The sequence below is a fragment of the Anas platyrhynchos genome, chromosome 25 (genome assembly GCF_047663525.1).
Source record: "Anas platyrhynchos isolate ZD024472 breed Pekin duck chromosome 25, IASCAAS_PekinDuck_T2T, whole genome shotgun sequence".
Classification (NCBI taxonomy): domain Eukaryota; kingdom Metazoa; phylum Chordata; class Aves; order Anseriformes; family Anatidae; genus Anas; species Anas platyrhynchos.
The window spans coordinates 2,596,836-2,621,941 of NC_092611.1; the positions used below are offsets into that span (position 1 = coordinate 2,596,836).

A 25,106-nucleotide genomic window follows, 5' to 3' on the forward strand; every position below is an offset into this window, starting at 1 on the left:
TGTTGAAGGCTGCACCTTGTCTGCTGCAGTCTGTCTGACCAGCTGTGTCCATGTCCTGTCTTGTGTGTGCATGTGCTCAGCTTCACTATAGGCTGAATTTGCAAACAAGAAATCAGCAGCAGTGTCCCTTGGCCTGGATAGAGACCCTGGGGCTCCAGGCACCAGGTTGGGCTCCAGTGGCTGAGCAGGAAGGGACAGGGACAGGGCTACTAGAGGAGGCAGCCAGGGTCTTAACATCACGTGCTTACCAAGAGCTCTAAACCTAAATGGTAACCATCAAACCAGGAAGAGGTCTTGGGAAAGTTCCTATATGAACTGAAGAGGGGTTTGGGTTTTGGGAAAATTAGCAACATTGCAAGGAGCATTTGAAGCAGGGGAGTGCTAGTGGGAAATTGTAGTGGCTGCTCGAGTGAAAGAAGATGATTTTAGCAGGTAAGGAGAATATTCTGAGAAGGAGTGATTACAGTAAAACTTACAGGCTTCTCGTAAGTTTCTGTTCAGGTACTACAAGGAGGACCTAGATGTTCCATTCACATTTCATAACACTAGGAAACCCTAGAAATTGGAGACAAACATAAAATTGTACTGTCTTGCAGCCTAATTATAACACTTTAATTAATTCCTCCTGAGTACTTGCTCAAGTCTTGTACCTTTGAACTAATGGACGTTTCTTACAAAACAAGCTAAGGATGGAGTTTAAATCCTGTAAAACACTAGGACCTGCTATCTCAAAAAGCCAGTTTTTCTTAGATAACTGCAATTACCATTTTTATTGAATACTGCATTGGTACTTGATGCTCAGACAAGGTAGACAACCTTCCTTTGAACCCTTTAGAGTGCACTTCACTTGTGGAGTTCACTTTTGTGGCAGACAGTTGCTATTTAGTTTTCAGGTCCTTTGCAATCTTTAAGAAAATGCCCACAAAAAGCTCTCACTGTTTAAAAAACAAATAATAAAAAAATAAAAATAAAACCACTGTATTCCTATTTTAAAAGAGAAATTGAGGTGTTCCAAATGAAAAGCAAATGTAGCTATGAAGCAGTGTGCATTTTGTTGCACAGGCTCACAGGCTGAACTGCTGAAGCTTGGGCAGATGGAAGCTAAATCTTACTGACACCATCAACTTGACAAAAGCTGCTTCACTGGCATTCCTCTGCTTAGCTGCAGCTCCTAAAGAGCACATATCTTCTCCAGTGAGAGGTCTCATACCATGCTATTAATGGATGCCATACACTTATGCTATCTAGTTGGCTTCATTTTTCAGTACTTTGGTATTGTTCCTTCTGTAATCTACTTCTGTGTCACTGTCTTTTGGTGATTTTTGAGCACTGTAGTAGAACCAGACCGCTGGATAGTATCAGGTGACGTTTGTTTTCACCACCAGTCCCCAGTGTGAAGAATTCAGCAGGGCTGTTAAACAACAGAGAAATAGCAGCTTCCATTACAAAAAGTAGAGGAAAATTAAATGCTTATTCCAAAACATACTGCATACAGCAAACCCTGTTTTCAGGTTACTTTTCTCTTTAAATTCTAAAGAGGAGATAGGCCTTGCAGTTACCCTGGAAGTGAATAATTTTGTAATTTACACCAAAATAAACCCATAAAGTTAAGGACAGTGAGCAATTCTAGGCATGGTATGATTTTCAGTTTCGTGGCAAGTCATTATTATTCCTGCAGGGGTCAGTATACCTTTCCACAGAGCAACGAGTGGGACTGCAATTCTTGTTCTGTAAAACAGTTAATTCCTACTTAAAAGAGCAGTAAAATTCAGCATAGACCTACTGTGAAAAAATCTGAACTAAGGTATAACAACAATTGATGAAAAAACATGAGAAGAAAAGACACCGGAGGGAAGAGGCAGTTGGAAATCAGTATCTCTCAATCCAGATGTTAACCATCTAATTAGATGCACTTAGAAAACTATGATCTAACTGCTGTCATGGAAATGTGGTGGGATGAATCACACAGCTGGAAGATTGGAATAGATGGTTACAAGCTTTACAGGAGAGATAGGCAGGGAAGGAAGGGTGCGGGCATTGACCTCTGTGTTAAGAAATTGATAGATTGTGAAGAGCTGCCTCTGAGAAACAGCCAAGAGCCCATTGAGAGCCTGTGGGTAAAAATTAAGGACCAGATCAACAAAGGACATCCTGTGGTTGGAGTCTACTACAGGCCACCTGACCAAATGGAGCCTGTGGACGAGGCCTTCTTGCTCTAACTACAACGAGCATCATGCTCACGGGCTGTCATCCTCCTGGGGGATCTCAGCCACACAGATGTGTGCTGGGAAAGCCACATGGCAGGCAGTAAGCAATTGAGGAGGCTCCGGGAGTGCACTGAGGACACCTACCTCATCTAGGTATTAGACAAACCAACCAGAGGAGAAGTGTTACTGGACCTGGTGCTCACCAGTGCGGAAGAGCTCATTAAAGAGGTTAAGATTGGAGGAAGCCTGAGTTGCAGTGACCATGTCCTGGTTGAGTTTGTGATCTCGAGGGATATGGACCTACCTAAGAGCAAAGTCAGGACCGTGAACTTCCAGGTGTTCAAAGAATTAGTGAATGAGAGCTCATGGGACATGGTCCTCAGAGGATCTGATCAGAGCTGGCAACTCTTTAAGGATATTTTTCTTACTGTACAGGAGCTCTCTCTTCCCATATGTAATAAATCAAGCAGGCAAGGTAGAAAACCAACATGGTTGAACAAGGACCTGCTTGTCAACTTAGGCAAAAAAAGGAAATGCACAAACAGTAGAAACAGGGCCACGTGCCCTAGGAAGAGTACAGGGATGCTGTCTGGATGTGCAGGGATGGGATCAGAAAAGACAAGCCACTGACAGAACTAAATTTGGCAAGGGATGCAAAGAATGACAGGAAGGAGTTCCACAGGTGCATTGGCCACAAAAGAAAAACTAAAGTGAGCGTTCTGTCTTTGACAAATGAAGATGGAGAATGGGTAACAACAGAGGTGGAGAAGGCAGAGGTACTCAACAACTTCTTTGCCTCAGTCTTCACTGGTGGTCAGGCTTCCCACATCTCTGAAGTCTCCAACCAGAGAAAGCCTCCGCCAGAAAGCCTGAAATAACACGAGCAGCATGGGCAGGTGAAGAAATGTGGGGAAATACCATTATGCTTATGCCAAGGAAAGCAATGAGGCAAAGAAACTCTCTAGAGGGACAGTATCTTACCCAGCTGTGTCCCCCACCCAGCTATCAGCATTGCTGGTTTGTCCCTCTAAGCCTTCTGTCATGCGGGAGGAAAAGGGCACATGTCGGCAAGATGCACCTATCATCTGCTGGAGCTCTGGCTTCAGAGGAGGCATCTCATGCCCCAGACAACTTGAAGTTCATAGCAGAAGCTATAACTCGTGGGAGAGGACATCAGGAGGCTAGCTCAGAGAAGGTGTCTGCACTGGAGGAACAGACAGGTTCCCCAAACCCACCCTGTGCAGCACTTATGACAGCAGTTTCCTCTCCTGCCCTCTGGAGAGCAGTACAACTCCACTGCCTGGACCTCTTTGTTCTTGGAGCACTTCCTCTGTCTTTTCCCATCCAAGTCTGTGAAAACTTGACTCTGCCCTGCAGAAACCTCCCAGCAGGAGCAGGGCACATGGTTGTGCAGAGGAGCAGGTCAGAAGAAAATATTCAGCAGCCAGAAAATGTGATGCTAGTGAAGTCAGGCTGCAGAGTGGGTGACATGATATTACAGGGTTTCAACAGACATGCTGGTCTATCAGTCTCTGTCTCTTCTCTACACTTAGGAAGGAAACTGAAAGCACTAACTCAGGAAAGTTCTTTGTATCGAGAGCTTTGCATGTAATTCCTGCCTTGACTTTCCTTGTGAAAACTGCACTTGGAAATGTCCTGGGGTGCTGTGGAGCTGTGAGCAGCCTGCCCCAGGCAGCAGCCCCCTGCTAGCAGCAGGACCCTGCCCTGCCCTGCCCTGCCTGGGGGTCTCCTTCCACTCACAGCTTCTCCCCGCAGCCCCTGGGCAGCTCCCCAGGCATGCTGAGTGCTGAGCCTGGCAGGAGGCACAGGCCCTGCCCCAGCACACAGCCCCTGGGGCACAGCAGGGTCCCTGCTCTGCACCACAGACCTGGCCACCCCTGCCTGCACCCCCGGCTGCACAGCCTGCAGTCGACCTCAAAAGAGAGCCCTCATGCCCTATCCTATGATGGTGCAGCAGAGAAGCCCCGCTGTGCAGCACATCCTCAACAGAAAAGAAATTGTGACAGACATCCTGAGAGATGCCATGATCTGAGGGATATGACTGCCTGCAATGTCTCTCTCCATTCTCTCTTCTCCCCATGCCACCTCAGTACCTGTGGTCACAGACCCCAGCCCTGCTGCGCTGTACAGAGGAGCTGCTCCTGGGCAGAGCTGTCTCTCTGCAGCACTGCCCATTTGCCAGGAGTTCCCTGTGGCCTAGGAGCCCGGCCCAGCTTAGCAGCAGAGTCTAGCGATGGTCCAAGATATGTGCAGGTAACTGGGTGACTTTTTGGCTTTCTGGGCTGCAAGCGCACATAGCCAACTCTTGTTGAGCTTCTTGTCAACCAACACCCCCAAGACCTTCCCCTTGGAGCTGTTCTCAATTCATTCTCCATCCAGCCTGTATTTGTGCTTAGGATTTCCCCAACCCAGGAGTAGACCCTGTTGAAATTCGTAAGTTTCACACTGGCACATCTCTCGAGTCTATCAAGGTACCCCCAGATGGCATCCCTTCCCTTCAGCATGTCGACAACACCACACAGCTAGGTGTCATTGGCAAACATGCTGAGGGTGCACTTGATCCCACTGTCCATGTCACTGACAAAGATGTTAAAAGAGCTCCAGTCCCAATACCAACCCCTGAGGAACACTGCTCGTTACTGATCTCCACCTGGACATTAAGCTGTTGACCACAATTCTTTGAATGTGACCATCCAGCCAATTCTTTACCCACCAAGTGGTCCATCCGTCATATCCATGTCTGTCCAATTTAGAGATCATGGGGGACAGTGTCAAATGCTTTGCACAAATCTGAATGGATGACATAGTTTTCTTGCCATATACTGTAAACCCATCATGGAAGGCCATGAGATTTGTTGGGCATGATTTACCCTTAGTGGAGCCATGTTGGCTGTCCCCAGTAGCCTCTCTGTTTTCCATGTGCCTTAGCATAGCATCCAGGATGATCTGTTCCATGATTTTGCCAGGCACAGAGGTGAGACTGACTAGCCTGTAGTTCCCCAGGTCTTACTTTTTTCCCTTTTTAAAAAGGGGGGTTATGTTTCCCCTCTTCCAGTCACTGTGAATTTCACCAGACTGCCACGACTTCTCAAATATGATGCATAGTGGTTTAGCAAATTCATCCACCATTTCTCTCAGGCCACGTGGATGCACCTCATCATGTTTGATGGACTCATGTACCTTCAGGTGCCTTAGATAATCTTGAACCTGATCCCCTCCTACACTGTGTGGTTCTTCATTCTTCCAGTCCCTGCTTTTGCCTTCTGGGACTTGGGCTATGTAGCTAGCTTTTGCCAGTGAAAAGTGAGGCAAAAGTCATTGAGTACCTCAGCCTTCTTCGTATCCAGCGTAACCAGGTGTCCCATTTCCTTCTGGAGAAGGCCCACAATTTCCCTAGTCATCCTTTTATCACCGATGTGCCTACAGAACTCTTTGTTTTTGCCTTTTTGCCTTTGATGTCCCTGGCCAAATTTAATTTTAACCAGGCTTTGGCTTTCCTAACCTGATCCCTGGCTGCTCAGACAGCTTCTCTATATTCTTTCCAGGCTATTTGTCCTTGCTTCCACACTTTGTAGGCCTCATTTTTCTGCTTGAGTTTGGACAGAAGTTCCTTGTTCATCCATGCAGGTCTCCTGGCATTTTTTGCCTGATTTCCTCTTTGTTGGGATGCATCACTCCTGAGGATGGAGGAAATGATCCTTGAATATTAACCGTTCTTGAGCTCCTCTTCCCTTCAGGGCTTTGTCCTGTGGTACTCTACCAAGCAGATCCCTGAAGAAGGCAAAGTCTGCTCTCCCAAAGTCCACTGTTGTGAGCTTGCTGTGCTGCCTTCTCACTGCCCTCTGAGTACAAAACTTCACCATTTCATGGTGACTACAATCAAGCCTACCCTTAAGCTTCGCATTCCCCACTAGCCCCTCCTTGGTGGCGAGAATGAGGTCCAGCATAGCACCTCTGCTCTTTGGCTCCTCTATCCCTGTGAGAAGGAACCTCCTGGATTGCCTGTGCCCTGCTCCAACAGATAGCGGTGCAGTTGAAGTCCCCAAGAGAACCAAGACTTGTGAATGTGATACTGCTTTTGTCTGTCTGTATAGGGCAATGCTGCCTCCTCATTGCCCCTCCCACAGGGCTTAGCCAGACAAGTGTACTGACAGGCCTTTTATTTACAAGTGATGAGCCCTTTTATACCCTTTTCTATCTATTCCGCCTGTTTGTTCTTCCAGTTCCCCCTTCTCTCTGCACACTCCTCATGTTTTTTCTGAGCTCTGCAGTTTCTGCACCCTCCCAGTTTAGGGCCCCTGGGTTCATATCAGTTGGAAGGTTCATCTCTCTTGGAAGTGGTGCCTGCAGCCTGTTAGCCTGTCCATTAGTATGACTGAGAGGTCTGTTTCTTGTCATTGTCTTCCAGCTTAGAAGTTCTCCATCTGATAGCCTTGCTTGAATAAATATTCCTACATTCTCACATAAATTAGCATGAGTGACTAGATTTGGTTCCCAGCACTGCATCCCTTTCTTCCCCTTGTTGCTGTGGCAAATGATCCTTGACCAGGTACCCTTAAAGGAGTAGACACTCTCCTACATACCCTTATGTCATGGTTATGGCTGGGACAGAGTTAATTTTCTTTGTAGAGGCTCACACAGTGCTGTGTTTTGGATTTAGGATGAGAATGCTGCTGCTAACACACCAACATTCCAGTTGTTGCGCAGCCATGCTCACACAGAGCCAAGGACTTTTCAGGTTCTCATGCTGCCCTACCAGCAAGGAGATAGAGGCAGGACAGCTGACCCCAACCAGCCAAAAGGATGTGCCATACCATATGGTATCATGCTCAGCAATGAAGGCTAGGGTAAAGAATGAAGAAGGGTAGGACATTCAGAGTGGTGGCATTTGTCTTCCCAATAAACTATTATGTATGATAAGCCCTGCTTTCCTGGCAGTGGCTGAACACTTGCCTGCCGATGGGGAGTAGTGAATGAATTCCTGGTTTTGTTTTGCTTGCATGTACAACTTTTGCTTTACATAGTAAACTGTTTTTGTCTCAACTCATGAATTCTTGCACTTTTACCTTTCCATTTCTCTCCCCCATCCTGTCTTCTTAAGTTGAAGAAAACAAGGAAACCTTGAAGAAAGCAGGTAATACCTAGTCAGAAGGACTCTGTAGTTCTTCTGACTATTCTGATAGAATAGTAGAACCAAATTTGAAATATATTACTATATTTAGTTAGATAGAAGGGAGACTAGAAACTTTGTATGTCTGATGCTACCTTACTCACTAATTAGTCAACCTTATCTGTAAGACCATAGAGAATTGTATCCCAGGATGGGGGAGAGGGGTCAAGATAACCTAGGCCTGGAGGATGTGCCTGTAAAGAATTGGTGAGGAACTCACAGTGTGTACTTATCTTTGAATTTACACTCCAATTTGAGTCTTAGAGAGTTTCTTTGATGAATTTTTATGGTAACACAGGGAGACAAAGATGATCACAAAGATGATCAAGATGATCAGAGGGTGGGAGCACCTCTCCTATGAAGAAAGGCTGAGAGAGAGAGGGATGTTCAGCCTGAAGAAGAGAAGGCTTCAGGGAGACCTTAGTGCAGCTTTTCAATACTTAAAGGGAGCTTATAAAATGTGGAGAGTGACTCCATCTCGGGCAGATTTTGACTCAGGCAGATAGGACAAAGGGAAATGTTTTTAAACTAAAAGAGGGGAGATTTAGATTAGAGGTTAGGATGAAATTCTTCACTCAGAGGGTGGTAAGACACTGGAACAGGTTGTTCAGAGAAGTTGTTGATGCCCCATCCCTAGAAGTGCTCAAGGCCAGGCTGGATGGGGCTTTGAGCAACCTGGTCTACTGGGAGGTATCCCTGCCAATGGCAGGTGGGTTGGAACTGGATGGCCTTTAAAGGTCCCTTCCAATACAGACTATTCTATGATTCTGTCACATTTTAACAGCATTTTGAAAATGTATTCATAAAATTATTAACGGACTTAATAACAAACATATTAACAAGCTCATTAAAAAACACATAGTAGCAAACATATACACAAACATTTAAAAACATACTAACAAATATTAAAAAGAGAGAATGTCACCCCCCATTCACCTACAACACCCAGACATCCAGCTCTTCTCCAGGAGTCCAGATTCCTCCTCCTCGGGGCTGCCTGAACACCTGGGTCGTCCCTATTGTTCCTAGATGTAGGTCACACAGCAAAGAGTGCTCACAAAAGCACACAATGTTTGAGGTTGGAGGGGACCTCTGGAGGTCCTTCTGAGCTCCAGGAAGGCCACCCAGAGTGGGTTGCCCAGGACCATGTCCAGACAGCTTTTGAAGATCACCGAGAAGGGAGACTCCAGAACCTCTCTGGGCAACCTCTTCCAGTTCTTAGTCAATTGCACAGTACAGAAGTGCTTCTTGATACTCAGGCAGAACCTCTCATGTTCCAATGTGCCCATTGCCTCTTGTCCTGGCACTAGGGACCACTGAAAAGAGCCTGGCTTTGTCCTCTTTGCACTGTCCCATCAGGTATTTCTATATGTTGTCGAGATCCACCCCTGAGCCTCCTATTCTCCAGACTGATCAATAGCAGCTCTCTCAACATTTCCTCACATACAAGATGCTTCATCATCTCTATGGCCCTTTGCTGGACTCAGCAATACAATGTTCTTGTACCCAGGTTCTGGTGGCTGGATGGAGAACCAGACAGGAAAAACACTAATTGGATGATCAGGACAAAAGAGTATTGGTGAATGGGTTGTTCCCTAGCTGGAAAGCATTGACAAATGGGGCACCCAAGGGAGACAACTCTCACCACCTTTGTAGATGACACCAAAAAGGGATACGCTTCATGGGAACCAAGTCAGGTGGAAGGATTGGCCTGACAGGAACCTGATAAAAATCAGCAAAAATGAACTCCAGGTCTGGTACTTGGGCCTAACCAAAGTGCTGTGATAGGTGCTGGGGACAGCCTGTCGTGGCACAGCTCTGTGGAAAAGGTCTTGGAGCAGAAGGCAAGATATGACTGAGCAGTGTGTTCAGGTGTCATGTAGTGTAAGCATTGCTCTACAACAACTGAAACATCGGAGTGTTATCAGCATTGTTCTCATCCTAAATCCAAAATGCAGAACCACACCAGCTACTAGTAAGGAAAATAACTGTGTTTTAGGAAGGAAACTAACTTAGTTAGGAACTCTATTTTAGGAAGGAGATAGGAACTTTATTTTAAGAAGGAAAATAACTCCATCCCAGTCAAAACCAGGATAGCAGCAGTGGCCAGCGGCTTCCTGAGCAGTATGTACAGGAGCCTCGTCAAAAGGCCAAAAAGTATCCCCCCAGACATCACTCATTAGACCACATTAGACGTCCTTGGTCCTGAGTTTAATCAACACCTTGCTCCCTTTCTCTCCATGTGGGTCTGTAATGTCACTGGAGATCCACAGGAAACTGCAGTCTGTCATGGCTGACCTCTGGTCAGCCTACCCAGTGCCGTGACTCAGGCCGCAGCATGCACAGGAATTCTGTGCTTTGAGGGCACCCCAGAGATGCCCCTTCTGGATGGGCTGTGCCACCCTGAGTCCTGTCCTTGTCTCTGCGGTGTCAGTGCTGCTGTGCCACCCCAGTGAGCAGCAGCAAAGTGCAGGCCCCACACCTCTATCACCAGCTCACTGCCAGGCCTGTGCTCACTGTCAGCTTCACCTCCGCTCTGGCCATGGCCATCAACAGCCTCTGCTTCGGCCTCAAGGATGCCCATGGAGGCTGCAGGTGTGAGTGCAGCACCCCCAGACCTCCTGCATCACCTCTGGCCAGTAGGGAGGTGACCCTGGGGCCTTTTTTTTTTTTTTTTTTTCCCAGGTGGCAGACAGGCCTTGGGCCAGAGGTCTCAGGGCCTTGTCCATCCACTTGCTGGGGACAGGAAAGACAGACGTGTGTCGCTTGTCTGAGACATCCGCTTGCCATCCTGTGTCTTCAACCTCAGTGAGCACCTGGGAGTTACTGAAGCTGCTTCTTGTAGGCATCCTGCTCACCTGCCGTGGCATTTATTTATCACAACTAAGTGACAAATCCGCGGGGGCCCGGCGGCCTTCGGGGCAGCGGCCCCGCCGCGAGGCCCCGCCGCCCCCTGGCGGGCCCCGCCGGGCCTCGCAGCCCGCTCGGGGGGGGCGGGGAGGGGCCTGAGGGCCGGGCCCCGGGCGGCTTCTGCGCGGGCGCGGCGGGAGCAGGGGAGGGGCGGCGCCCCCTGGCGGCGGCGCGGGGCGGGGCCTCCTCCCGCCCCTCCCGGCGGTGTCGCCGCCGGTTCGAGCCCCGGGGCCGCCCGCTCGGGGCCGTCCCGGGAGGGCCGGGACAGCGGCCCCCGGCTCCGGCTCCGGCTCCGGCTCCGGCTCCGGCTCCGGCAGCGGCCCGGAGGGGAGCCCGGCCTCGGGCCTCCAGAGAGCTCCGCCGCCGGGCGGGACGAGGGGGCCGAGGGGGCCGAGGCGGGGAGCGGGCCCCGGAGCCCCCCCGGAGCCCCCCCGGAGCCCGGGAGCGGGTTCCGAGTGCCCCCTGTAACATCAGACTCTTAACGACTAGGCCATCAGGAATGTAAAAGAGTTTAGAGGGAACAAAGAAGGGTGATTCAGGAGACCCCATGCAGTCTCCGGTTTCTTGTTCTCCAGCTGTTAAGGCGTGGATGTTTCTGGGTGTTTGCTGTAGTCATTATATTCAAAGTTGTTTGACCAATGAAAAGTTATTTTGAAAAGAACTGCTGTGGAGAGAAGGGTATAAGAGGGGAGCCTGCCCTCAAGATAAAAAAGGCAACACGATGAAGTTACATCAGTAAAGAAGTAGAAAGAAGGAATGAAAAGGAACAGGCTGGCAGAATAGAATCATAGAATCATAGAATATCCTGAGTTGGAAGGGACCCTTAAGGATCATCAAGTCCAACTCTTGACACCGCACAGGTCTACCCAAAAGTTCAGACCATGTGACTAAGCGCACAGTCCAATCTCTTCTTAAATTCAGTCAGGCTCGGTGCAGTGACCACTTCCCTGGGGAGCCTGTTCCAGTGTGCAACCACTCTCTCTGTGAAGAACTTCCTCCTGATGTCAAGCCTAAACTTCCCCTGCCTCAGCTTAACCCCGTTCCCGCGGGTCCTGTCGCTAGTGTTAATGGAGAAAAGGTCTCCTGCCTCTCGACACCCCCTTACGAGGAAGTTGTAGACTGCGATGAGGTCTCCCCTCAGCCTCCTCTTCTCCAGGCTGAACTGGCCCAGTGCCCTCAGCCATTCCTCATACGTCTTCCCCTCCAGGCCTTTCACCATCTTCGTAGCCCTCCTCTGGACACTCTCCAACAGTTTCATGTCCTTTTTATACTGTGGTGCCCAGAACTGCACACAGTACTCGAGGTGAGGCCGCACCAGCGCAGAGTAGAGCGGGACAATCACCTCCCTCGACCTACTAGCGATGCCGTGCTTGATGCACCCCAGGACACGGTTGGCCCTCCTGGCTGCCAGGGCACACTGCCGGCTCATATTCAACTTGCTGTCTACCACGACCCCCAGATCCCTCTCTTCTAGGCTGCTCTCCAGCGTCTCATCGCCCAGTCTGTACGTGCAGCCAGGGTTTCCCCGTCCCAAGTGCAGGACCTGGCACTTGCTCTTATCGAACTTCATGCGGTTGGCGATCGCCCAGCTCTCCAACCTATCCAGATCCCTCTGCAAGGCCTTTCCACCCTCATTCGAGTCCACAACTCCTCCAAGTTTGGTGTCATCGGCAAACTTGCTCAAAATACCTTCTATTCCTACATCCAGATCGTTTATAAAAATATTGAAAAGTACCGGCCCTAAAATGGAGCCTTGAGGGACCCCACTAGTGACCGCCCGCCAGCCTGACGCAGCGCCATTCACCATAAATAGAGACCAGGACGGGAACAGGCACTTTGATTGCCTCATGAAGATAGGTTCGGCCAAACTCAGCAAACTGCTCAGAGAAGCTCGTACTGAAAGTTGCTGGAAATGGGCGCACTGGAGCTGGGCAGAAGCTTGAGCTGAGAGAAGCGGAGCCGTGCACACAACTGCCTCTCATTGGTAAGCAGCTGCACATTGTGGGGAATCATACGTCCTTAGACAAAGACTGTCCTGGTAACCTTACAGCTTATTCTCCTTATTAACAATCGGACAGTTTATGAGCCTGAAATATGGGACCAAACTGAGGTCAAGGTGTGGGACTCTGCTACTAAAAATGACAAGGTTGCGGTGGGATTGCTCGGCATCTGGCGAGCAGTCTCTGAGGCCTTAAAGAGCCGTGTGGGACCACAGTCAGAAACGTGTGGTTTGCCAGTGAGGGAGCTGCGAGCTCCTTTACTGATCCGACTGCTACACCATGGGCCCCTCTGCTGCTGCAGCCATCGCAGGCCTTTGCTGTTCCGCCCCCTGCTGACCTGGACGTGCCTTTTGACCCAGGCCTATTGGCCTTGAAAAGGAGCTGGATCTGCTTTTCTTCGATCTGGGAAGAACGGGATACATAAGGCCTGAAGGCCGAGTTGCTTGACAACTTAAAGCGAGACATATTGTTCAAAGGGAATGGAAAATGGAGACTTGTGAGTAATCAAGAAAAGGAATGGAAAATGGAGACTTAAGTCATGGAACTTAAAGGATTGTTTGTTACCTTTCCTGATTGTACATATATATAGGCATGCTTGCGTTTAGTATGTAAAGCAATGTTCTGTATATTTAGAATGTTTGCTGTTTGTGTGTGCGTGTTGGTGGAGCGTAGACTCCCCGCACACCCAGCTCTGTTTACTTGCCTTTTATACTTTTTAGAAATATTCCTTTTATAAATATTACAAAATTCAGATTGAGTTGAGACCTCATTTATAACACCCCCAGAGCAGCTCGACCCTGCAAATGAGACAGCTGCATATCAGGGCTGCTGGGCCTGCAGGGTGCTGAGGCAGCAGTGTGAGAAACACTCTGTAGCCAGTAACTTAGACTTAGGCGAGGATCTCAGTGAAGTAGTAATTTATGCGCGATTGCAATGGCAGGAGAGCACACCTAGTAGTTCCAAAACACAGTTTATATACTTTTTGATGATGACAGGACCCTCCCATTTCCCCACTGAGTGGGTAATCCAGGTTCACAACCTATCTGATTGCTTCACAGACAATGCATGGCCTTCAGTTGCTGGCCTGTTAAATTTCTGATTTCTTTTGACTTTTTTACTGTTTGAAGTGGTAATGTTTCTTCACTTACCTAACTTGACACCGTGATTTTCACCTAATTGTTCTAAGGAATCTGATTGTCTGCGTTTTACAAGGTCGCCTGCTAAATTTTCTTATCACTGCAAGCATATCTCAATACCACATTCCTTACCTTTAAACAATGTAACTCTGCAAAACCAACATTTTTATTCCCACAGCAATGAGAAGCCGCCCAGGTTTCAGCACAAGCAGGAGGTGATGGAGCTTCCACCACTGCCATGCCACCCTGGTAAGCAGCAGCAGAGTACAAGCGTATCATCTCTGTCACCAGCCCTAGATGCCCATTTCCCAGAGTGTCAGGCTTGCCTCCAGGTGCCCACTCCCAGAATGCTGCACCTGCCCCATCCTATGGAACTTGAAAGGGTGCCTGAGATCCCCACCTCATGCCTCGGTCTCCCTGAAGCCACAGGGGACACACACACATACCCTTGGTCACCTTCTGTGCCACCAGACCCTCTCTGCAGGCAGCAGGGACCAGGGAACAGACAGAGCCTGGGGTGCAGGGGGCAAGGGGCTCAGCACCCGTGGGTGCCCAGCCCTGACAGCCCTGTCCTTGGAGCCACCAAGCTTCTGCCCCATGATGTTCCCCAGCTGCAGTGACCTTCACAGGGGGAACCCTGGGGTTCCCGAGCCCAGCACCCCTTTGCCAGTGCTCTAGAACTACATCTGCAAGCAAGGTGGGTATGGGGCACTGGAGAAGGGGGAGGACACCTAGGAGACACCAGGGAGATGTCTCACAGGCTGCGTGTCCTTACTCAGAGCTGGACCAAGTGCACAGCACTCCTGTGACAGGCAGAGGTGAGTGGGGGTGGATTTTGGCAGGGGGCAGCTCTTGGGCCAGGGGGCTCAGGGCCTTGTCCCCTTGCAAAGGGTAGGAGGGACAGGAGCACAGTGGCAATGCCAGAGTCCCCTTGGCTGAGGTAAAATCCAGCTTTTTTTCATTTTTTCCCCCAAAATGAGCTTTCCACTAGCAAAAACCCTGTGCAGAGGGTGGGTGGCACCAAGGCAGGTGGGTGTCCCTCCTCTCCTGTGCCTTTGCCCTCCCCAGCATCCTTGTCTTCCCCAACTAATATTGTCCCCAGGTTCCTCACGCCTCCTGAGCACTCTCATCCTTCTCCACCATCTTCAGCCCTCCCAGCTGTCTTTGTCCTCAGGCTCTTCCACCTTCCTTAACACCCTCATCCTTAGTAACTGTCCTTGGCCATTTCAAACCTTCTCATTCCTCCTGAGCATCACTGTCTGTCCTGACCATCTTTATCCCCACCCAAACACTCTCATCCCCTCAACTTGCTGCCCACTTGCTGGCAGCTATGTGCAGTGCTTAGACAGAAATTAATGAGCATCCTCTGTCTCCCCCAACGTGCTGTGTCACTGTCTCCACACTGCTTCTTCTCTTCCCCTGCAGGGTGACAGGGAGCTGGGTGGCAGTGGTGGCTATTCCATTGCCACAGTCCCCTGTCATCCAGTGGCACCCCAAGGACATCAGGAATCCCTCCCTGTGCCATGCTGCACCGGAGCAGGGTGGAGTGGTACTGTAGTGGCACAGCTGGGTGACAACAGCACATCTGCGTGGCAATGACGTGGAAGGATTGAAGTAGGACAGTTGGATCACAGAAGCACAGCTGGATTGCAGTGACATGGCTGGACTGCAATGTCACTGCTGGATCAGTGCCATAGCTGGATCACAGTTGGATGTCTGTGTTAAAATGGCATAGATAGGCAATTGCAAATGCACGGCTGGATTGCACCAGCACATCTGGCTTGTAACAGCACATCTGGATCATGGGAGCATTGTTGTAATGCAAGTGCATGGCTGGAATGGGATGGCACAGCTGGATCACAGCCACACATCTGGGTTGCAATAACACAGCTGGACTGCAATGCCACAGCCAGCTTGTGGTGGTGCAGCTTGGGTTGTGGTGCCCTGACCAGGTACACCATGCCACAGAAGGGTTGTGGTCCGAGTAAGGGTCAGGTGGCAACGTCCTCACTTTGGGGTTCATGGCCATGGAGCCATCAGCCTCACAGCAAGCCCTAAGTCATGCCTCAGCTGTGCGTGTGCCCCTGGTTGGCCCCAGCCCTTGTCTCAGCTCAGTGCAGAGTGAAAATGTAATCAAAATGGAAAGTTAGGTTGGTTTGTAGATCTTCATGTGTCCTTTGCAGAATGAGAAGGTTGGGCAGCTGCTGAGGTGTATGCCACCCTTTTGGTGAATAATGAAAGGGCTGGGATGAATTAGGGTAAATAAAACCCTTTTGGGGACAGAGCCAGCTCTGCCTCGTTCTGGAATACCAGACGGTCCTGCACCAGGAAAAAAGGCCAACAAAGAAGAAAAAAAAAAAAAATAAGGGGGGAGGGGGTGAGAGAGCGGGATGGGGAGAAGAAATGCAAAGGACTTTCCAGACCTGGGCTGGACTTTAACCGGGTTGGGATTTCTGGGTTTTAACTCCAGCCCGGTGTCAGCCCCGCCCCCGGGAGGGAGCTTTATGAATATTCCATTTCGTGAACATTCACGAGGCGGGAGGGGCGGCTCACGCCGGGCGGGCGCTTCCGGGTCAGCGGCACCGGCACCGGCACCGGCACCGGCACCGATAGCGGCAGCAGTGCAGGTAGGGGCGGCCCTAGGGTGGGTGCGGGCGAGGGCCCTGGGGGCGGCGGGCAGCGCCGGGAGGAGGCAGCCGCGGCCCAGGCGCCGAGGAGCGCGGGCTCGGCCTTGCTCTTGGTGTCTCCGCTCCGAAATCGGCGGGCGCGCGGAGCGGAAGGAGCGGAACGGCGCGGGAGGGGGTCTGAACGCACGCCCTAGAAATAGTCGTTAAAATGAGGTTAAAAAAAAAAAGGGGGGGGGGGAGCTTAGAGTTTGGCTGTGCAAGGGTAAGCCTGGGATGATACTCGCTCACTGTGAGCTTTCGGAGAATCCTGCGCCACGTGGTCTTTCTAATTAATCCACACAGCTATAACAGATCTTCTCACATGCTTTATTAAAGAAGCATATTGCCAAGACGCCTTAAATAAAACAGCTCACACAGCAACCGATTCAGGGGAACTGCCACAATTCAATGCAAAAATCACAAAAATCACAAGCCTCATTTTATTGTTTATTCTCTAGAGCATTAAAATCTTGTAATTTGAATGGGTTTACCCTGTCTGCTTCCTATACCTTCTGATAGTTACTCCACATGAAGCCTTGCATGATGTGATAGAGAAGCAAAGATGTTCATAACCCCATAACCTGAGGAGCTGGGTAAAGTTGTACATCATAACCAACACACTTGTATAAACACAAAGGAGATTTTCAGAGTTGTTGAGGACCTGGAGGAGGAAAAAACATCTGTGAATAGAGTGTGGGTGCTGCAGGACTTCAGAAAAAGGTGTTTTTTCGGGGGATGAGGCCGTTGGCCAGGTCCCAGCGCACCTCCCAGCGCAGGGCAGCTCTCTTCTTGTCTGTGGGCACCGTGTAGGCATTGGGGACGTAGGTGCGCTGCGGCCTGCTGGGGAGGCCAGGCCGGTCGAGCATCTGCTCCCGAATGCCCCAGCGCAAGTCCTTCCGCTGGTCCTCGCCTGGCACATGGAACCTCTCCCACTCTCGCTTGTATTCAAAGTACTTGGCAACCCGATCAGTTTTGCCACGGTTTCGGCCCAGTGCTTCTAACCTTGGTGGAATGAAGGACTTGGGTGGTCCTGCTGTGGCTGTGTACTGAGAGGTGGGAGAGTCCTGGAGGACCCTGAGAAGAAAGGGGGGACCATCCCCAGGGGTCTGTCGGTGACAGTAAGGCTCCAGGGAGGACTCTTCAAGGGAGCTGCTGCTTGTCTCAATTTCTCCCTCAGAAAGGCTGTCTTCTGGGCCAGTGCTCAGCTGACACATTTTCTGTCTCAGGCTCCAGACCTCATCACTGGTGTCCCATGTGCTGATGACTGACTCGTCGGAGACCTCAACTCCTCCATCAGGTCTCCGCCGCAGCACCTTCCTCTTCATTGCCAGCCTTCTTGAGTTCCCAGGGGACCACGGTGCGGCAATGGGCTCTGCAAATGCAGGAAGGGCTGGCTTCAGCCCCGTGGCCACAGTGTAGGGGTCACAGCGGGGGGGTACTCTCCAGCTCTCACTGCTGCCTTGCTGCTCCTCATAGCTCAGAGTGGCCCATCCATACCTTTCTGCTCCCTGTGTGTTCTCCATGGTTTCTGCTGGGCTGGCTGGATCCTGCAAAAATAAACTTGCAGTTTATGTCTTGCAGTGCATCCAAGTTGGATGAAGACATGTAAAAAGGGGCTCTGAGAAAGTCTCTGACTTTTGAGAAGCTTCAGGGTGGCCAAGTTTATGGGTGTCAATCTAGGCTCCAGTTACACAGAGGAGTCCCTGACTATATACAAGTCTACTGCAAACTATGGCACTGCATATGAAGTATCAATGTGAGACTGGATAAAAACACAGGGCAGATTCACTTTGCTCTGTGGCTGTAAGCCTTGTCAGAGGTATTAATGATTCTCCCTTTATGCAAACCACTACGTTCTTTCAAAAACACCATACCTAGTCATGATTAAATCTAGGGACATCAAATAAAGGGTGTTTTATTTCCACAGATGAGGAAAAGATGTTCTTTTAGATGTTGACCATTACAGCCTAAAGGCAGAGCTCCAGGCTGAGTTGTGGGGGGTCTGGTTGAGGTAAGTCTCAAGACTGGCTGCAAAAGGGACGTGGACACTGTTCACATTTAGTGTGCAGGTTTGGGGCTATCTTTATGCCATTAAACAGGTTTGGAAATGCAAGTTTCAATCGTGTAGCAGCGATGCCATTATGAAATGTTAGAGCAGATGGTGCTGCAAGATGACTGGTAGCTGTTAGCAGGCTGTCTGAAGTGTTGATGCTAGCTGAGCACACGGCAAGAACGGGAACTGCTCCGTGACAGCTTTGCACAGGAAATGTGGGAATGTGCTGCTGCCGTGCTGGGCTGCTGGAGCAGAGCTGGTCTGACAGCGGTGGCTGGAGGAAGACGAGTGATTAAAAGTGCCAAAGAGATTTGGAACCTCAAGTAAGATAAAATTGCCCCAGCCAAGCACCTTGACTGTTCCCACATGCTGCTAGGAACACTGAATGATGAAAAAGAGACAAAAGCGTAATTATGTAGATAATTCCTTTACAGAAAGCCTACAGGCACGCGTGTAATAAAAACTGCACAAAAAGGCAGAAACACAGATTTTCTCCTTTCTCTGCAGGACCTGAGGAGCTACCAGCTACTGATTAAAACTCCAAGGGACGCACTCACTATGGCAGATGGGAGTGGGGCTACTGATCGAGAGCAGCTCCTGAAGAGGGTGCAGGACTTGGAGGAGGAGGTGAAGCGACTGCAGGAAAAGCTGTTTGAGGGCAAGGAGAGCACTGTGGCAAAAGACACTGTTTCAGCCTCCAGGAAACACAGGAAGCAGCAGCAGCGACCATTTGATTTCAGCGCCTACAGCCGCAGGCACGTGGCACTGAAGATTGCTTACCTCGGCTGGGGGTACCAAGGCTTTGCCAGCCAGGAGAACACCAGCAACACAATTGAAGAGAAGTTGTTCGAAGCCTTGAAGAAGACGCGTCTGGTAGATGACAGACAGACCTCCAACTATCACCGCTGTGGGCGGACAGACAAAGGAGTCAGTGCCTTTGGGCAGGTCAGGATGGATTCACAAGCTCCAGTGTGGGGAGCTTGGGATGGAGATTCTATGGCATTAGTGATGAATGGTGATGAGCTTGGTGCTCAGTACATGGCAGTGCAGGTTGGATTTGTTTTTAAAGAACTTTTTCAGACACTAATAGATTATTAGTGCTGTTGTTTTCAGGGGAGGATAAAATGCACTTTAGGCTGCCATTTCCTGAGCCAGGGCAGCTATTAGAACAGCTCAGCACTGCCAAAAAGGGGAGATGCCCCTTCTTCCCCGCATGAACATGTTGCTCTTCCTGTGCCAATTGCAATGCTTGGCAGACCCCTCTCAGCTGAGTTAACTCACTAACACAGCAAAAATAATAACTGGATGGCTTCCCACAGAGTGAGAAAGCTGAATTCCCATGCAGAAGGGTCTGAGGAGAGCTGCAGCCAGCGGAAGGGAGCGTGGGAGTGGGAGCTGGAGGGAGGGGAGCAGCTGGCCCACATGGTGGCAGGGAGCCATCAGGAAGGCACAGCCTCCGCACGCTGCCATCAGAGCTTTAGGGTGGCTTTGCTTTCCTCCTCTTCCTCCTCCTGCTTGTGCTCTGAGAGCAGATTGTGCTTAGCTTTTGCTTTGCTGGGATGGTTTTAACCTGCATCACTCATCTGCTCTAGGTCACAAAGCAAACCACATGAAATAAAGGCATGGACCACCTTTACATGTGCTGCTTGATGCGCTCACAAACCTGCAAGTGTTAATTCACCTGTTCCCATGCTAGATTTCTCAGCCAGTTGAACTGTTAGTGGGTGCAAGTCATGATCTCCAGTGTGGGGGAGGCGGGAGGAGTGAAAAAAAAAAAAAAAAAAACGAAAAAAAAAAACATGTGTATCTTGCAGACTGATTAAAACTGAAGCCATTTAGAGACCATGTAGGTCTCTGCTATGTAGGCAGCTTGCAAGTTTCTCTGTTTTATTAAAGGAATCTGTAGCATCTGGTAGGAAGCTTAGTAGAGGCACTTGCAGTTTTACCCACAGGAAGGAGTGGTAAGACAGACCAATTTAAGATACCTTCCTCTGTAGGAGATCCTGAATTTCTACCAAAATGTAAGGCAGAGGTGTAGGAAGACTTGGCTTTACATGCAAAGTACACCCATCCACTACCTAATCCCAGTTTTCCTAATTTTGCAGGTGATTTCCCTAGATCTCCGCTCAAACCTGTCAGAGGGGAAGAAACTAAATGGTTGCAAGGGTAACTCAGAAGGGAAAAACAGTAAATCAGAGGAAGAGCTCTGCTACACCCATATTCTGAACAGGGTGCTCCCACCAGATATCCGTGTGCTGGCCTGGTCCCCTGTGGAGCCTGACTTCAGCGCGCGGTTCAGCTGCCTCAGGAGGACCTACCGCTACTTCTTTCCCTGCGCGGACCTGGACGTGGCCCTCATGCACGCTGCCGCCCAGAGGTATGTGGGGACACATGATTTCCGTAACCTGTGTAAAATGGACGTGGCCAACGGTGTGATCAACTTCCAGAGAACAATTCTCAGTGCCCAGGTGATGTGGGTGGACAGGGGAGCTGAAACTGGGCTGCGGGACCCTTTTCGACTATGCCAGTTTGAGGTGACAGGACAAGCATTCCTCTACCACCAAGTGCGCTGCATGATGGCCATCCTTTTCCTGATCGGACAGAGGATGGAGAGCCCAGAAATCATTGACGAGCTGCTGGATGTAGAGAAGAACCCCCGAAAACCACAGTACAGGTATGGACAGCTCAGGAAACCTCCTAGGCTGCTTCTCAGAGACCACTGTGTGCGAAGCACTGGTGGCAAAGCCCTCTTCTGCCAGCCTGCAAAGCCATCTTGTACAGGAAGGAAGCAAGCTGCCAGCGGCCTCTCTGTGAGATAGTGTTAAAGATCACCTTTTCTTGTTAGTGCTTTACTCTTAGACAAGTTATTGATGGTTTTAGCCCTAGTTATTTGGTTAAAAAAAAAATAAAATCAAAAAAGCAGTTTTGTGAGAGGCAGCACTGTTGTTAGCAGAAAGAGCCAGCTGTTGTGCTGTTGCATTAGCCTTTTGATCCTTTTTTATTGCAGGCCCTTTCTAGCATGCCTCCAAACCCTTAGCCATCTGTTTGTAACACCTTCTCTCCTCTTCCCTAGCATGGCCGTGGAGTTTCCCCTGGTCCTGTATGACTGTGAGTTTGAGAACATTCAGTGGATCTATGACCGGGAGGTACAGGAGTTCAATGTTACCCACCTGCAGCAGCTCTGGGCCAGCCACGCAGTCAAAACTCAAGTGCTGCATAACATGTTACAAGGCCTGGATGCTGCTCCAGTGGCTGCAGGGAAAGGTAAAAAGATGGCAGAAATTATATAGGGATAGTATTAACGGGTTTAAAAAAAAAATAAACAAGGGGATAATCAAACTGATGTTTGAAAGCTCAGTTATTTCTTCACTTGTGTTGCAGGACCAGGGGATGTCACTGCTACTGTCCTTTGGGGAGATCTGAAACCTCCAGTGCAAAACCAGGCCAGCAGCTTCATGGAAGGCGTCAAAGCCCGTACATACAAGCCCTTACTGGAGCGGCCCAAGTGCGAGGGGCTGGAGTCCCGCATCCAGCACTGCCTGCGGAGGGGCCGCAGCCAGGCTGCTGAGCGGGCTGCCAAGCGGCTCTGCACCACGGGAGGCCCGGAGCTCGCCTCACCAACCAGTGACTCCTGAAGGGATGCTCGCCTTTTTTCTTTCCATTTCCTGTTGCGAGTTTGATAAATTTCCGTTGATTTGGGTAAAGTGCTGCTGTGTCGCGGCCTGTGGAGGGGCACGAGCGGGGAGGAAAGGAGTGGGGCGCGGGTTGGCCTCCTCAGAGCAGCCCCCGCGCGGTGTGGCAGCCCCGGGCTTGAGGTACCGAGGCCTCCCCACGCGCTGCGGAAGGCGGGGCAGGGCAGGGCACGTCACGACACGACACGACACGACACGACACGACACGACACGACACGACACGACACGACACGCCGGCTCAGTCCGATACCTGCCGCCCCCCAGCTGCTCCCGTCCTCGCGCCGCAGCCGTTGCCGGTCCCCAACCGCCGCCCGCCTTCAAACGGCCGAAGGGGCGGGACGGGAGGGCCGCACTGCCCTTTCCCATTGGCGGAGCGCCTTGTCGCTCATCTCCTCCCGCCCTTTCCCATTGGGTGAGGAGGCTGAGGGGCCGGCTTCCGCGCCGCCGCCATTGGCCGGGAGGGCGAAGAGGGAGGAGAGGAAAATGGCGGCGGGCGGCGGGGCGCTGTGGCGCCGGCGAGCGGCCGCCCTGAGCCGGGCCGCGCGCTCCGTCTGCGGGCGGGCGGCGGGGGCGGAGCGGCTGGCGGGGCGGCTGCGGGCGCGGCGGAGGGAGGAGGAGGAGGAGAAGAAGCGGGAGGTGAGCGCGGTCGGGCCGGGGGCGGTGCTCCCCTCAGGGTGCCCAGCAGCGGCCGCCGGGAGCCGTCGTCCCGCCGCCTGCCTCTCGTCCCCCGCAGGTGCCCGGGAACCCGGCGCGGAGACGGGCCCGAGAGCTGGCCGCGCTGCAGCGGGTGCACCCCAACGTGTTGGCCAGAGTGCTGAAGCAGGGAGCCGTGTACCAGGACGAGGAGGTGGTGGTGCTCAACAAGCCCTATGGCCTCCCCGTGCACGGTGAGGGGCGCCCGTCCCAGCGGGCGGAACGTCTGCTGGTCCCCCTCGTGGGCAATGGCACGTTGGGAGGTGGTAGAAAACACCCCCAAACACAAAGAGTGCCGCTGCTGTTATGCTATAGGCTGCTGATACCTTGCATGTTTCCCGCACAGTGTGGGTCATCGCTTTGGTTTTAGCATGTAGGGAGTTCAGAAGGGGCCTTGGGCTTGGGGGTTCTCCCATCTGACCAAACGGGCGAGAATAGCTATACCTGTCATGGTGCTAGAGGGGTCCTCTGTCTTTGTCCTTTTTGCGCTGCGGTTTTCTTTCTTCCTTTCAGCTCCAAGGAAAGGTGTGGGGTGTTTGCCATCTTTAGATCATGGCTCGAATTGAGCTGCCTTAGCAGCTTGTTCTGTAGAAGAAATGCATAGTGCTGTCTCTTGCTGACTACTGTTTAGAGAAGAATCCCACTATATCTTGCAGCTCATTCGTCTTGTTTTGTGGGATTAATTTAAGCTAGACGAGGGTGTGAATACCTGCCCTTATTGCCTTGCTGTCTGTGGGTTATGCAGGTGGCCCTGGAATCAAGAACTGTATCACTGATGTGCTGCCAATTTTGGCCAAGATGCTGGAAAACATGAGAGCTGAAACCCTGCACCTGTGTCATCGGCTGGACAAAGAGACCACAGGTGTCATGGTACTGGCACGGAGCAAGGAGGCAGCAGACAGGATCCGACTCCTCTTCAAAACTCGCCAAGTGGAGAAGATATACTGGTAGGAATGGTTTTGTAGGAAAAAAAAAGTCTTTGGTGAGGAGCAAAGGGAGAATTGCCGGTGTGCAGATGTTGGAAAGTGGGGCTCTATGGAAGTGATGGGTATTTGATCATGAGCATTTGGGTCCCCCATTAGAGGGCTGACTCCTGGGAAGAGAGATGAGGGAGGGTTGCTGTCCTAGATGTGCAGAGGGCTGGAGCTGTACCCCACAGACCTCTGCTTTCCCTCCACAGGGCAATTAGCGTAGGGCACCCCGACCCTGCTGAGGGCATTGTGGAAATCCCTGTGGTGGAGAAGGAGGTGCAGAGCCACCAGCCACACTACAAAGTGAGTGAGCACCCTCTCAGCCACAGTTTGAATGCTTTCTTCCCTTTCCTGTGCGCTCACCCTGTCTTTATTATTCAGATGACACTGGCTCCAAACTACCGCCTGTCTCCTGAGGATGGGAAGGTGCTGAAAACTCGCAAGAATCGCAGTGCAGAAACTGCTGTGACACGGTACCGCATTCTGGCTAGCTCATCTGCCTGCTCTCTGCTGGAGCTCCAGCCCATCACAGGTGAGGTTTGGCCATGTTTGTGCATTGTGACAGCCACCCAGCTGCTTTGTGCTTTGTGCCTGACTGTGCTTTCTGTGCAGTCAGGAGCAGTCCTGGAAGTAGGAACAAGCTGTAGAGCTTGGCCAAGGCTCTGGGAAGTAAGTTTGCTGCCAGTGGTCTCAGCACAGGGTTATCTGGTGCAAGAATGCTGGTGGATGGATGGCAGGTGTGGAGCTGATGCCCACTGTGGCAGATGTGATGTATCTCCTCTTCTTCCTCTTCATCTCAGGAGTGAAGCACCAGATCCGGGTTCATCTGGCTTATGGGCTGGGGTGTCCAATACTGGGGGATCACAAATACTCACACTGGAACAAGCTGGCACCCCAGGTAAGGCAGGTACTGTGCCACAGAGTGTTGCAAAGACCAGCTGTTTGGTGGCACCTGCTGGGGTTTTGAAGTCAGGCTGCTGACGTGGGGCTGTGGAAGGGATGCTGGGTCTGACCTCATGCCACTCTCTGTCCTCACTGCAGAAGCTTCCTGAAATCACCCTGAGGAGGCTGAAGCTGGAGCAGAGCCAGGCTCGCCACCTCCCCCTGCACCTCCATGCCCAGCGCCTCTCCCTGCCACTGGGTGCCAGTGGGGGCAAGCGGATAGACCTCGTTTGTGAGCCACCTGTCTTCTTTCACAGGACATTGAGGAAGCTGGAGCTGGACATTGATAAAAACTAGGATGAGGCTCATCAGCAGGACAGGACTGGTTCTGTGCATCTCCGTGCCTCTAGCACATGGTAGTGCTGGATCCAGCCTTGCTGCAGTGATGTCTGCCTTGCAGCAAGTGGAGTGATATGGTCTGTGGTCTCTGCTGCTTGGGAGAAACCTCATCTGATGGGCAACAGCGCTGCTGGCTTCAGCGTGTGCACTTTTGCCCACAATCCAGGCCTGGTTTAGAGCAGAAATGTGGCTAGGTGCACTCAGGAGCCTCTTGTTCATGCTGATAAATCTGGGTAGAAACTGGGCATCACTCAGTCTGTGTTTTGAACTTGACCATGTGTAATAAAGGACCCATCTCCTGCGGAG

General features: G+C 51.1%; 3 protein-coding genes across 8 annotated transcripts; 2 read left to right on the top strand and 1 right to left on the bottom strand.

Moving 5' to 3' along the window:
* Nucleotides 1–15,917: 15,917 nt before the first annotated feature.
* PUS3 (pseudouridine synthase 3) lies at nt 15,918–21,867 on the top strand. 4 transcript variants are annotated; one of them, XM_072027583.1, is made up of 6 exons: nt 15,932–16,071; nt 18,038–18,121; nt 18,671–19,213; nt 20,269–20,837; nt 21,237–21,427; nt 21,545–21,867. In XM_072027583.1, exons 3-6 carry the CDS (start codon nt 18,722–18,724, stop codon nt 21,796–21,798), a joined length of 1,506 nt encoding a protein of 501 aa, XP_071883684.1. In that variant the 5' UTR covers nt 15,932–16,071; nt 18,038–18,121; nt 18,671–18,721; the 3' UTR covers nt 21,799–21,867. The 4 variants fall into 4 exon arrangements, with proteins under 4 accessions (XP_027300081.1, XP_027300084.1, XP_027300082.1 ...); XM_027444280.2 differs by lacking the exon at nt 18,038–18,121 and having other exon boundaries at nt 15,918–16,071; XM_027444283.2 differs by lacking the exon at nt 18,038–18,121 and having other exon boundaries at nt 15,918–16,071; nt 20,269–20,540.
* Nucleotides 16,424–22,246, bottom strand: HYLS1 (HYLS1 centriolar and ciliogenesis associated). Of its 3 annotated transcripts, none has more exons than XM_027444285.3 (3): nt 22,106–22,246; nt 21,334–21,415; nt 16,424–17,657 (listed from the first exon to the last, which is right to left on the bottom strand). In XM_027444285.3, exons 2-3 carry the CDS (start codon nt 21,379–21,381, stop codon nt 16,821–16,823), a joined length of 885 nt encoding a protein of 294 aa, XP_027300086.1. In that variant the 5' UTR covers nt 21,382–21,415; nt 22,106–22,246; the 3' UTR covers nt 16,424–16,820. The 3 variants fall into 3 exon arrangements, with proteins under 3 accessions (XP_027300086.1, XP_071883686.1, XP_012956498.1); XM_072027585.1 differs by lacking the exon at nt 21,334–21,415 and having other exon boundaries at nt 16,424–17,482; nt 17,608–17,657; nt 22,106–22,233; XM_013101044.3 differs by lacking the exons at nt 21,334–21,415; nt 22,106–22,246 and adding an exon at nt 18,944–19,062.
* A 92-nt stretch (nt 22,247–22,338) lies between these two features.
* Nucleotides 22,339–25,105, top strand: RPUSD4 (RNA pseudouridine synthase D4). Its single transcript, XM_027444284.3, has 7 exons — nt 22,339–22,491; nt 22,589–22,742; nt 23,294–23,495; nt 23,729–23,822; nt 23,901–24,051; nt 24,320–24,417; nt 24,561–25,105. The coding sequence occupies exons 1-7, from the start codon at nt 22,339–22,341 to the stop codon at nt 24,756–24,758; spliced, it is 1,050 nt and encodes a 349-aa protein (XP_027300085.1). The 3' UTR covers nt 24,759–25,105.
* Nucleotide 25,106: the final 1 nt, after the last annotated feature.